The sequence below is a fragment of the Pelodiscus sinensis genome, chromosome 1 (genome assembly GCF_052426305.1).
Source record: "Pelodiscus sinensis isolate ZL-2025 chromosome 1, ASM5242630v1, whole genome shotgun sequence".
Lineage (NCBI taxonomy): Eukaryota > Metazoa > Chordata > Testudines > Trionychidae > Pelodiscus > Pelodiscus sinensis.
This window is the reverse complement of record NC_143052.1, coordinates 91,279,827-91,292,853: the sequence shown is the minus strand read 5'-3', so window position 1 is coordinate 91,292,853 and position 13,027 is coordinate 91,279,827. Positions and strand designations below refer to the sequence as shown.

The window sequence follows — 13,027 nt, the reverse complement described above, 5'->3', positions numbered from 1 at the left end:
GAGCCTTCTAGAAACCACTGCCAAAGCTCCGTCAGCCTGCTTTAAGATATGGCTCAACAGAAGAAAGATGGAGGTGACCAGAAGTTTCCCCATCAGCCATCCTGTGGTAGGCTGAGGATTCACAGACCAGTTTCCACTTACCAGATGCTTACTGGCCTGGTTGCTGGCACCAAGAACTGCACAGGCCAAGGAGAAAAGGGACCGCACAGACTGAATTCTCTCACACCACTAGTGGTTCCTCCAGATTAGGGTTCATGCACAATGCTGGGAAGAAGCTGTAACTAGCTTCCCAAGCTTTAGGTTCTAGAACTCCAGTTCTAGCTCCCAATTGCTGTATAGCTACAGGAGTCTGGTTTGGCCTCCCTTTGGCAGCTTTCTATGCAGCTATCTCTGCTGCTATAGCAACACTGTCCTTCTCATGTGGAATGAGCCCTGAACCAGTGATGCAAGTAAATAAAAGTTCTTGCCCATACGGGGGAGGGGGGAGGCACACCAGCTAACAGGGAAACAAGTGATATCCCCAAGTGACTTGGCCCCTCCCCCAACCTAGGACACCCCATGCTCTTCCCCTCCCCCATCCCACATTACCTGGGAGGAGGGGGACTGGAGCAATACAGCAACTGGAGGAACGGCTGGCAGTTCTTCTCCATTCCCCACTGCCTCACCAGTTTTAAGACCACCTTTAGAAAGTCAGTTTCACAGTTCATTACCCGTGATCAATGCTTCTTACCTTGTGAATGTGGGACTAAGCAAGATAGGAACAGCTTTTCTTAAAATTGTTGCATTTGTATTCTTGACTCCCCACACCCAGGAGGTTTGAGGGAAGAATATGTATTTTTCTTTTTAACTCAACCATACACAGAAGGGTTCTAACTTCCTACAGAACAAGATAGCCTGTAACATGCAACACTCACTTTGTCACGAAGGCCAGGAGAACTGGGGCCAGGGATTTGGGGAAATAATCTTGCTGGACCATATGATTCAGGGCCATCAGAGGCCCATAGAGGCTTGGGACAGGCTTGATCTTCTCTTCACTCTGCCAGTTGGGAAAAGACAGACAAATCAGGCACATAGCCACACCAAAAGCAGCGCATTCCATCTAGTCCATTATGCTGTCTGACTGACCAACCCGGTGCCTATAAAAAAGACAAACAGACCTCACATGCAGAAAAGGAAAGAAGTCTGTTTCCAGCTGGGGCTTTAGTCTCCACAGTAAGTCATGGAAAGGACTAATTCTGGAGATCAGCCTAGTTTACATAACAGATGCTATGGTTATTCACACAAATACCTAATTCTTTGCTGGAACTGGCCTTCCCATCTGCAGGAGGAGGTAAAGCTGGCTCCTGTATTCTGTGCAATGGGTTATTCAAGACATGAGCAATCAACTCTCTCCCCATCCCGAAAGTGTATGTCTCAAACACAGCCACCAGGAAGATGACAGCATGTTTCAATTAGGGTGTGACAATATTGTGAGGTGTAGGCAATTTAGACAGTTCACATATACTTCTTCCAGAACTTCCTTTCCAGATACCTGCTGAGGACCCTCCCTCCAGCTGAGAAGGAAGCCTACAATTCTTGCTAGATCCAAGAGGGCAGTTATTCCCTCTTGTGTGCTTCTCCCTCTTCCAAGCCTATTGTTCCCAGTCACTCCCAGAATCAATTCCAAGTTTAAAGCCAGAAGGGTCCATTAGCTCATCTAGTTCAACAACCGTTCTATCACAGGCCACAGAATTTCCCCTAGTAGCCCTGTGTGGAGACAAATAACTCATGTTTGGCTAAAGCAGGTCTCCCAGAAGGACGATGCATCTTGATTGGAAGACACCAAGAGATGGGAGTATCCACTGCTTCACATGGGAGTTTGACCCAATGGATAATCACCCTCACTGTACAATTCAAACTAGGAAAACAAGGCATACGGTCTAAATTCCAGCCACTGACTGGTTCTTGTTATGCCTCTCACCATTGAATTTAAGAGCCCTTCTATGCCCAGTGTTTTCTCCCTATCAACATACTTATACATGAATAGTGTCTTCTTTTTGATAAGCTAGGATTGAGCTCTTCAAGTTTCTCACTGTAAGGCACTTTCTGAAGCCTCTGAATCATTTGTGGTTCTGTTCTGCACCCTTTCCAATTTTTAATGTCCTTTTGAAAACTGCTGACCCCAAAAATGTAGAGTATTCCACCATCAGGCTCCCCAGTGCTGTCCACACAAGTGAAGTCCCCTCTCTACATCCACTCTCCCATGTATACAGCCAAGGTTGCATTAGCCCTTTTTGCCACACCATTGCACTGGGAGCTCATGCTGAGTTGCTAGGTTCATCATGATTCCAATATCCTGTTTGGAATCACTGCTTTCCAGGATACATGGTCTTCCCTATTTCTTTGCATTTGGTTAGACTGAAAGTGCATTTTGTTTGAATGAGCCCAGTGATTGCCTCAAATCTAGAGTGCGAGGAAGTACTATGGAAATAGCCTTCCTCTCCACTCCAAACCTAAGCCAGAGGTGCACATAGATCACACAACTGGTCAGCCCAAGAGAGGACTGATTGTTGGCACTGCTCCCCAATTCAATTCCCTACTTTGAAATCCAGTTCCAAGAAAGTTCTATTCTCTAGGTCATCTTAGCAGCTCCACAGCATCTGCAATCCAAAGCATGATGGGAAAGAAAAAATCCCATTCATGGAGCAGAGAACTAGACTGTGCCTTGAGGGAGTGAGAGACCGAGAGAGAGAACAGAGGAGACCATTCAAAGAAAGTGTCTTAGTCCCTAACCTATGTCACAGCTGTGCATTTCCACAAGTTGAGAGCAATCCGTGAAAAGTCCAGAAAGCCACACAACTGAAAAGAAGAAGCAAGTTTTGTGGATGTAGGGCATGCCAAGGATTTCTGCTGATTTTTCTAGACTCTTTATTTTCAGACATTTCTAGTCCTTGTGGCTGCAAGACACTGCACACTGATCTATGACAGTAGAACAGCCAGACCAGTTCAAGCACTCCCTGAGCTTGTAGATGGAGACAACTCCAATCCTCTTTTGGCTCAGTTCATGCTGTAGCCTAGGTGCAGGTTCTATTGCAGCTAACTTGCTGCTGATTCTCAAAACAACAATCCTGCTAATGGATTTTATTCTGTGCAGCCTCATACTGGATGCTCCAGGTATTAGCAAGAACACTGGATAGAAAGAAGCTGAAAGTATCAGTCAGATTTATTTATTTATTCTTGCAGTGGTCATTTTAAAAAGAAAAATCTGATTAAGAGTGGCCAGGGTGATGAATAGATATTTATGATATTACAGTGAGGAGCCTGACAACCAGTAACTCATATTTTATGAGGCTTCTATAAAAAGCTTCATCCAGTAGCAATCCAGTTTGACAGCCTGGCTCTTCCTGCCTTACAGAAATACCCAATCTTGAAAATACAAGTCAGGCCTAGTAGACCAGAGTAGAGAACAGTCAACCCTTGCCCTCCACCCTAGCATAATCCCACTCTCTGGAATTTGTTATCCCTGCTGATTTCTATTGTCCCTAGGCATTGGGCATGCACAGGAATCTTACTGTTGCCATGGAGAAAAGAATATGATTATCCACAAGCCAACAAACCTTAGCTTTTCAAGCAGAAATACAATCAGAACTCAGCCCACCCCACCCATCACAGACCACTTTAACTCTCTCCTGCCCTCTCACCTTGAGCAGGCCCATGTGGATCAGCAGACTGGTGATGAAGGCATCAGAATTAAAGGTGGCGGAAGTGAAGGCTTTTCTCATCAAGGCATCTAGAGAAATAAATGTGTTAAGCTGAAGAGGGCAGTAAGATACTGTAGTGATGATAGTTCATTTCACTGCTGGATTCAGTTACATTTATCTTATCTGAAGCCACCTCACTCTCCAGGTTCTGCACTGGAATGCCACCCAGATAGGGAGCTTCAGTGCAGAATGTAAGGTCAAGTTTTCCATTGAGTACAGCAGGCCTTGACTATTATCAGCTGTTAGATCGGCCTTGGGAGGCCACATCCCTTTAAATACCCTGGTTGTCTCTGCTGCCAGAGAGGTTATTGCAGGCCAACAGTGAAAGCAGGCAGTTGAAACAGATGAGGCACAGATTAGAGGAGACAGCCCAAGAAGTCACACAGAGTCCAGTCTTTAGCACGGGGGCTGCTTAAAAGACCTGGGGACTATGGCTGAGGCAAAGAAGTGTTGATTGATTTCAGCCACAAACAATGCAAGAAATGGTCTCCCTGGGTGTGTTTGTCCAACAGTCAGTCAAGCCTACCTCTCATGGTGACAAGCTTGACTGACTGTTGGACTGTAGGTTGGTCTCACTGCCCTTTAAAATAACAAAAGCCACAGGCTCCCTTTGGCTGTCATCCACTGGGTGTGCATTTATTTGCTTTGGTTTCCAGCAAGGAGGTCTCTGGTTCTCAGAATTTCTCAAGATCAGCCACAGGGTCTCTGACCCTTGTCCTCCTTGGTTAATTAAGGAAAGTGGGGTGGCTATGGGACCATCTGATGTTTCCCTCATGGAAGATCAGACATTTTTCACCACACAGATACCTCATCCTGAAGAAATCATCTCTTGACATTGCAGCAATTGCCAGACAGCTTGTTAGGGGAGGCAAAGGATATTCAGATCCAGGTGCACTTGGACGTGAGTAACATAAAGAACTGGTTTCATACTGGATGGCAGCATCTCACAGGAGCAGATGCAGAGATAGTCCGGGCCATGTACCAGGCCCTATCAAATTCACGGACATCAAAACGTGTCATGGACTGTGACATTGGATGTTGTGTGTGCTTTTACCTTATGCTATGCAGATTTCACAGGGGAGACCAGCATTTCCCAAATTGGGGGTCTTGACCCACGAAGGAATTGCAGGGGAGATGAAAGCTTTTTTTTTGGGGGGGGTAGTATTGGCACCCTTACTTCTGCACTGCCTTCAGAGCTGGGTTTAGAGAGCAGCAGCTGTTGGCTGGGTACCCTGCTCTGTTGGCAGCAGCACAGAAAGATGGCAATACCATACTATGTCATCCTTACCTCTGTGCTGTTACTGATGACAACTCTGCCTTCAGAACTGAGCTCCTGGCCAGCAGCCACCACTCTCCAGCTGCCCAGCTCTGAAGACAGCCAGCCACTGACCCCAGCAGAGCTGAAATAAGGGTAGCTGTGTTTCAACCCCCTCTACAAATCTTGCAGTCCCCCCTAGAACTTGCCTTTGGGTCACAACCGCTAAGATTATAACACTGATATTTCAGATTTAAAATAGCTGAAATCATGAAATCCATGATTTTTAAAATCCTGTGTTTGTGAAATTGACCAAAATGGACCCTGAATTTGGTAGGGTCCTCACCATGTGTGATTTCCTGCTGACCTCAGAGGAAGCTCAGCTGGACATTTTTATAATGCAGAACCTTGCAGCAGCCTTTGATACAATTGACCATGGGTTGTTGCCTCAGCAATAAGGGACATTACCGGTGTGCACAAAAACCACCCTTTAGTGAATTTTGCCCAGGAAGGCCATCCCTGGGACTTCTTTAGGGGCCACCATTATAAGTTAGGCTCCCTTGGCCCCACTTTTGCATGGAGACACAAACCTGTTGTTTCATGCACTGCTGTTTTCACTGTGGTTTCATCTTTGAACACAGAAGAGATCTTCAGAAGAGCCGCAACCACCTTCTCCGTATCAGATGTGTCTGTCTGTCAGACAAAAAGCAGGTGCCAGTAAGTCCATGGCAGAGTGAGCACAGAAAAGACACTACAGAACCAATGAAAAGTGCAACAATTGCCTCCAACTGGCTGCAGAAGAAAGTAACGGTCCTGGCTGCACCAGGATGCATAGAGGCCTAAGCCATGAAATGCAGCTGCTGTGCTGGCACCATACTTACTTATACACATACAGCTTCAAGTTGTCCAAATGAAAAGTGTGGAGGTAGACAAGACAGAGATCCTAATCCAGGTCATGAAACCCCAGGAGGAGATCAGCTCTGACAGTTAAACAATATATCCCATCACTCATCACACCAACCACACCATCAGAAAGCCTTGTGCAAAGCAGCCAGTGACCACCTACCTGCTGAGCTATCAGAATGGAGCACTTAGGCCCTAATCGCAGCAGTTTCTCTGGCGATGGGAAGGCGAGGAATGTGGCAACGTCCACAGGAGGAGGAGGAGAAGGAGACACGGGAGCAGAGTCCTGAAACACAGTGAGTCTGATCTCAGCTCATTCTGCAGAGCACTGGCAGAGTTGTGGGTGCATGAATGCAAAGGGAAGTGTGATGGACTTGGTACAGCGAGGGTGAAGCAGGTTGCCGGTCATCTGCATTGTCAGAACTTGTGAAGGGGTGTGAAAAGTGAGCCCAGGACTAAACGGAAGGGGTGCTACACTAACAAAGCTCTGTGGTGAAAGCTTGCCCAGCAAATGCTCTGACTAATTGGCTCAGCCAATACTGTTGGGTCTACAGAAAATGTTGGAAGAAATAAGATTTTCCCACTAGTTTTCTTCAAATTGTCACCGAACTATCTTGAGGCACTGTTCTTTCACCCTCCTCTTTTACCCCACCCCTGCTCTGACACATCCCTCTAGCCTAAGAGGTGAACACTTAAGAGGCATGTGAATCCCCAATTATTCTCTACGAGTTCATAAAAGTCTATGAACAGCTTCCCACATTTCAAATCTCTTTTCCCTACTCCAAATAAGGGATTACTGGCTATCTTTCAAAGCACATTTACATGGGAGTCTAGGATCTTCTTAGAAGGCAGTGATTCCTGTTCCCCTTGCCCTCTCTCCTGCAACTGTTGTTGTTCTTCCTCTTCTTCTTCCTCCTCTTCATCCTCCTCTTCATCATCTTCATCCTCTTCATCCTCCCCTTCGTCATCACTAAGAAAAATTAAGAGGAGAGTTTACATGAATAGGAAGCCTGCAATACACTGGCACCTAAGTATACTTTTCCAGGTCATAACAAAATGTAGTAAGACCTTTCCAAGCTTTAAAATGCTAGGGCTGGGGTCACCAGAGCACTCTTTCTCCACTCCCCATGACAGCCACGCATTTCCTGAGAAGTTGAAGCTGGTGCAGTCCCAGGACGACTCCTCCCTCCACTCCCACCCATGCAGGAAGGCAGCAGGGGGAAGGAAGTTCCCGGTGGCGCAAAAGACCCGCCTTTTCAGGAAGTGTTTACCAGCTGTTTAGGGGAGGAGAAGAGCAGCCTGCGCACTTCCTGAGACCCCAGACCTGGCACGCAGCTGTGGGATCCCCAAGTACTGGCCGAGCCGTCCCTGTCCCTGCCCCCCCCCCCCGGCCAGACCACCATGAGTACCCAGCCCCAACCAGCACCCTACTCCTGCCCCCCCCACCAGAATCCCACCTGCGCAGGCCCCCACCAGCACCTCCCTGCCCCTGCCCAGACCCCCACCAGCACCCTGCCCAGACACCATCCAGCACCCTGCCCTTGCCTTATGGCCAGACACCCACCAGAACCCTGCTCCTACCCCCTACCTCCCGGCCAGACACCTATCCCCATCTTGCTCCTGTACCCTATTTTCCACCCAGATTCTGCACCCCCATCCCTATCCCACTCTCTGGCAGCTCTGTCCTACACACTGGATCCCTCATTTCTGGCCCCACCACAGAGGTAGAGGGGCCCACAAATTCCACTAACCCTGGAACCCCAGAAGCGTTAATCTGGCCTGGGGCTAGAGTGCCAGGGGAGTGAGGTGTCTCAGCTGGGGCCCCATTAGTAAGGCTTGGGGGGTTCTGGAGTGGTTGTTTTTTTGCATCTCTCGTGTGGCCCCGACTAACTTTTCTCTGGGTCAGTGACCCCTGACTCAAAACAGGTTCTTCTCATAAAGAAAGATAATGTTGAAACATTGTGTTTGACATAATATTTTATTTAAAAATTAAGCCTGGCCAACAAGCCCCCAATTGTGGCCAATCCCCACCTGCCCACATCATAACACTCCTGTGCCCCCCATAGATCCCAAACCTGACCCTATCATACACCACAACCCGCTGTCCTGAGCCTCTCACATCCCCCAACCTCCTGCACTTCCACATCCCCAGTTTTGTGCTACAACACTCCAGCACCATCCGCACACTGCAAACCTATGCCCTGAGCCCCTCATATACCCCAACCTAAACTCCTGCACCCTCACATACACAAGCCTCTCAACCCTCCACCTGACCCCAACACTCTCCAGCCTGGAGCCCCTTCCCTGAGCCAGCCTCCCCTTCTCTCCCTCCTGCTGCACCCAAATTCTCTCCCAGAACTTGCACCTCTCATCCCTTCCCACACCCAAATCCCTCATTCCCACCCCAGAGCCCGCACCTCCTGTCCCAACCCAGTGAGAGTGAGTAAGGGCTGGGGACAGCAAATGGTGGAGAGGAGGGGAACAGAGAGTGTGGGACCTCAAGGAAGGAGTGGGGCCGTGGGGAAGGATGGGGCAGATCTTGGCTTGCCCTGACATTTAAAGCGCAATCTTGGGTGTAAGAAGGTGGGAGACCACTGCACTAAGGTTACTGAGAACAAATCACTTCTGAGGCAGAGAGTATAAACATTTGGGGAATGCAATGGATTATGGAGCCAGCTATGTTCAAGTCACCTGATCTGACCTCAGAGCAGTAGTGGGACTGGTTCCCACCTGACAGCCCTTTGGCAGTGGATGAAGCAGTGTCAAGAATCTCAGCCCAATTACTAGTGGACAGGCATCCACAAAACACTAGAGAAAGCACTGAGTACAGGCAAGAGAGCTATGTAGGCCAGGGAAACTGTGCTCTCCTCTCACTCCTCTGGAGCTCTCACCAAATCAAAGGTTTGAGGCACAGTGAGGGGGTGGGATTTGCATATCTACTACAGATAGAAAATTGTAGTCTCCAGTCTTGTTAATTCAGCATCTCTCAGTAGTGACAGACCCCCTTAAAAACATGAACTTGCATGAAACAGATGTAAATTGCAGTCAGAGCACTGATATGAATGCTGAGCAGACCTCTGCCACAGCCTTTTCCAATGGCCTACCTCAGGGAACCCAACACATCTGCCATGTTGAAACCTTCAAGAATCTCCTGAAGCTGTTCACAACCTTCTTCCCCCAGTGCATTACCTAGGATGCAAGAAAAGAGAAGTCAGGTGGGGGGAGCAGAGGGAAAAGAGTCAGACACTCTCAGACTTGGCGCTGAATTGGTCACAGGAAAAAAAAGTTAAGTAGAGCCTGCAGTGAAGTCCCTAAATCAAACCCAACTGCAGCTGGGAGGATGGCTACTTGATTTGCATTTCTTTAAATACCTTTCACAAGCTGCACAGACAGCAGACTTCCATTGAAACCGATCAGCTGTTCACCTACTCAGACACCACACAATGAATTGAGACAAGAACATTACAGAATACAATTGCAAGGGAAGTTTGAAGGAGGAAGAATGTAATTAATCAGAAAAGTCTTGGAGACTGAACTCTCTATATCTTTCATCTCCGAGGATTCTAAAGCACTAATTACAGTTAGGGCCCTACCAAGTTCACAGCCATGAAAAACATCTCACAGACCATGAATCTGGTCTTTTGTGTGCTTTTACCTTATACTATAGGGTTTTCACAGGGGTAACCAATGTTTCTGAAATTGGGAGGAGATCTGATCCAAAAAAGAGTTGTAGGGGTTATTTTACTGCGGCTGTGGTATTGCCACCCATACTTCTATGCTGCATTCAGACCTGTGGAGAATAGCAGCTGTTGGCTGGGTGCCCAGCTCTGAAGGTAGAGATTTGACAGCAGCAGCACAGAAGTAAGGGTTGCAAGATCATACTACATCACACCATGTCTGTGCTGTTGTTGGCATCAGCTCCCAGCCAGCAGGCACTACTTTGAAGGTAATACCCCTGCCAGCAACAGTTCAAAAGTAAGGGTAGCAGTAGTTCAACCCTCTCCACAATAACCTTGCAAACTCCCACCCCCCAACTCCTCTTTGCATCAGAGACCTACGATTACTACACCGTGAAATTTAAAATGTAAAAAGCTAAAATAATGAAATTTATAATTTTTAAAGTCCTATGACCATGAAATTGACCAAAACGAACTGAGTTTGGCAGGATCCTATAAAGTACCACTAAAAAGCAGCTACCTCTAGGAGGGAAGACAGCACAACAACGATTTGGAAACTTCGACCAACGACACAGAAACAGGCTTGAATGAAAATCTAATAGCATCATGGGATCTCTGACACCAATGCAGTACAGACAGGACTTTGTTTTCACACCCTATAGACGCATACAGCCATATGGTACTCAGATGTATTCACTTCAGGAAGTGGCTGGGATAAGCTGCCAGAAATTGAAGCTATGGCTCAAGAGGTTTAAATATAACCATTAAAGTCTTGAGGAAGAGGAAAGAGCTTATTTGCTTAGTCGGTTCAGTTGCTCTCAGCAGCCCCAGTATTTTATACATAGACATGTCTGGCAGCAATACAGATGTTTCAATCCCACAGGCTTCTTCCCAATGGTTTCTAGAGTTAGTCATGGACCAGACAAATTTTGATCTAATTTCATGCTCACGTACCATTGAGATCCAGCTTCTCCAATTCAGACTTGTCTTCAGTAGCCTCTGCAATAGTCAGAGCAGCATCTCGTTTGATTTCACAGAAGGACAAGTTCAATTCCTGAGAAGCAGAGGAAGTGCGTTATGGAATGCTGCATGTCATTTCTCCATTATGAAAACCAACTTCACATGCGCAGAATTGTCTAAGAAACACTCTCCTTTGGGGCTGGATTTTTTTTAAGTTATAAAAAGACTTGGAAGAAAATTAGTCAGTGAGCAACGATTAAATGATGCTGATAAGCCAAGAAGCGAATAAGAAATTATACCATGGGCAACACCATGCATCTGATTCAACGTAAGAAAGGGGGAGAAGATACAAGGTGTTTTGGGAAGAGATTTGAAGATGGAGCAGTAGAACAGGATACCTTTAGTTTAGGAAGTCCTTCTTTGACAGCTTCGGCAATGGCAACGGCACCCTTTGAGCGCACCAGGCAGTCCCCAAAGTTGATCACTTCTACCTGACGGAGAGTCTTCAGGGTCTGCAAAGTGAGAGCAGGAAGGCAGTAATTCAGGGTAGAGGCAATGGCTAATTCACTCATACTCAAATAAGGAAAGAGCATTTTCTTCCTCCCTGCCTCACCAGGACATTCCACCCCAAGCACTGAACACCCTTCCACTGTTAACACGGGGAGGGAGGGAGGGAGGGAACAGAACACACCTAATGCAACAGCTAATAACTCACCTCAGCCATGGCCACTGCCCCTTTCTCTGCAAAGGTGTTGTCATTCAGATTAATAACCCTCAGCAAAGGGTTGGCAGCAAAAGCCTGGGCCAGTGCTGTGATGCCAGGATGGTTTATTCCGTTCTGTGGCATATGGACCTCTTCCAGGGTCCCAATGAGCTGGATTCAGACAGGATTAGCCATTAGAAAAAGACACTTCAATGCAAACAGACAACCATCATCCCACCAGATTACGTTACAAGGTGCTTCTTTGCCACTCACAGCAGGTTTACTAAATTGCCTGCCAGAATCCCTGCGACCCTTTTAGCTGCTAGAAGTACACTCCTCGCGCCCCAGCAGCTAGGTTTCCAATGACAAATCAAGACAGGACCCATGTTTTTATTTGCTGAGTCAGAGCTTACAATGTCATTTCGTTCAGTTCTTTTATGAGCAATTCTGAGCCTTGGGGTTACCAGCCAGAAGTGACTAAAGAAGCGGCTTTGCAGATCAAGGCACATGACCACTTGGCACAATCAAAATTAGGGATGTTAACAACCACTTAAAGGGTATGTCTACACTACAAAGTTAGTTCGAACTAACTTTCATAGGCGCTACACTAGTGCTCTGTTAGTTCGAATTTAATTCGAACTAGCGGAGCGCTTAGTTCGAACTAGGTAATCCTCATTCCACGAGGATTAAGCCTAGTTCGAACTTACTAGTTCGAATTAAGGGGTGTGTAGCCCCTTAATTCGAATTAGTGGGAGGCTAGCCCTCCCCAGGTTTCCCTGGTGGCCACTCGGGCCAACACCAGGGAAACTCGTCTGCCCCCCTCCCAGCCCCGGACCCCTTAAAGGGGCACGGGCTGGCTACGGTGCCCGTGCCAGGTGCAAGCCTGCCAGCACCCAGCCAGCAGACCCTGCACCTGGCACGGATCGAGCCACCCACCCGATGCCCCCCAGCCCTCCCCCTCTTCCTGGGACCAGGCTGGCGGCTCCCGGGAGCTTGCCCAGGACCGCAAGAAGCGGGCACCCGCCTGGGCTAGTGCGGACATCGTGGACCTCGTCCATGACCTCCGCACTAGGCACAGGAAAGTGGCCGGCTAGGGCAGGAGAGCTGCCAGCCTGGCCACCCAGGAGCAGGTGTGCATGAAAATCAAGGGGGTCCACTGAGACCCCCGACCCTGAGCCCTGAGCTTACAATGGCCATACTGGGTCAGACCAAAGGTCCATCTAGCCCAGTAGCCTGTCTGCCGACAGCAGCCAACCCTAGGGACCCTGGAGGGGATGGACCGAAGACAGTGACCAAGCCATTTGTCTCGTGCCATCCCTCTCCAGCCTTCCACAAACCTTGAGCAGGGACACCACTCCTACCCCCTGGCTAATACCACTCAATGGACCCAACCTCCATGACTTGATCTCACTTCCCTTTAAACTCTGTTCTAGTTGTAGCCTTCACAGCCTCCTGCAGCAAGGAGTTCCACAGGTTGACTCTTTGCTTTGTGAAGAACAACTTTCTGTTACTAGTTTGAAGCCTGCTACCCATTCCTTTCCTTTGGTGTCCTCTAGTCCTTCTTTATGGGAACTAATGAAGAACTTTTCTGTATGCACCCTCTCCACCCAACTCCTGCTTTTAGAGACCTCTATCCTGTCCCCCCTCCGTCTCCTCTTTTCTAAGCTGAAAAGTCCCAGTCTCTTTAGCCTCTCTTCATATGGGACCTGTTCCCAACCCCTGATCATTTTAGTTGCCCTTCCCTCTCCCAGCCTCTCTCTTCCCCTCTCCCACCTCCTTTTCCCAGTCT

At 48.0% G+C, this 13,027-nt stretch overlaps 1 protein-coding gene across 4 annotated transcripts in view; it reads right to left on the bottom strand.

The window, feature by feature from the left end:
- Positions 1–13,027, bottom strand: part of RANGAP1 (Ran GTPase activating protein 1) — a 36,046-nt gene that overhangs the window by 4,806 nt on the left and 18,213 nt on the right. For all 4 annotated transcript variants that reach the window (XM_075936259.2, XM_089781047.1, XM_075936276.2 and 1 more), the window contains 9 exons: positions 11,251–11,409; positions 10,934–11,047; positions 10,530–10,629; positions 9,003–9,087; positions 6,721–6,868; positions 6,062–6,184; positions 5,586–5,688; positions 3,681–3,769; positions 915–1,036 (listed from right to left, as the gene is read on the bottom strand). In XM_075936259.2, coding sequence (XP_075792374.2) covers positions 915–1,036; positions 3,681–3,769; positions 5,586–5,688; positions 6,062–6,184; positions 6,721–6,868; positions 9,003–9,087; positions 10,530–10,629; positions 10,934–11,047; positions 11,251–11,409 — 1,043 coding nt within the window. The remainder of the gene's footprint in view (positions 1–914; positions 1,037–3,680; positions 3,770–5,585; positions 5,689–6,061; positions 6,185–6,720; positions 6,869–9,002; positions 9,088–10,529; positions 10,630–10,933; positions 11,048–11,250; positions 11,410–13,027) is intronic.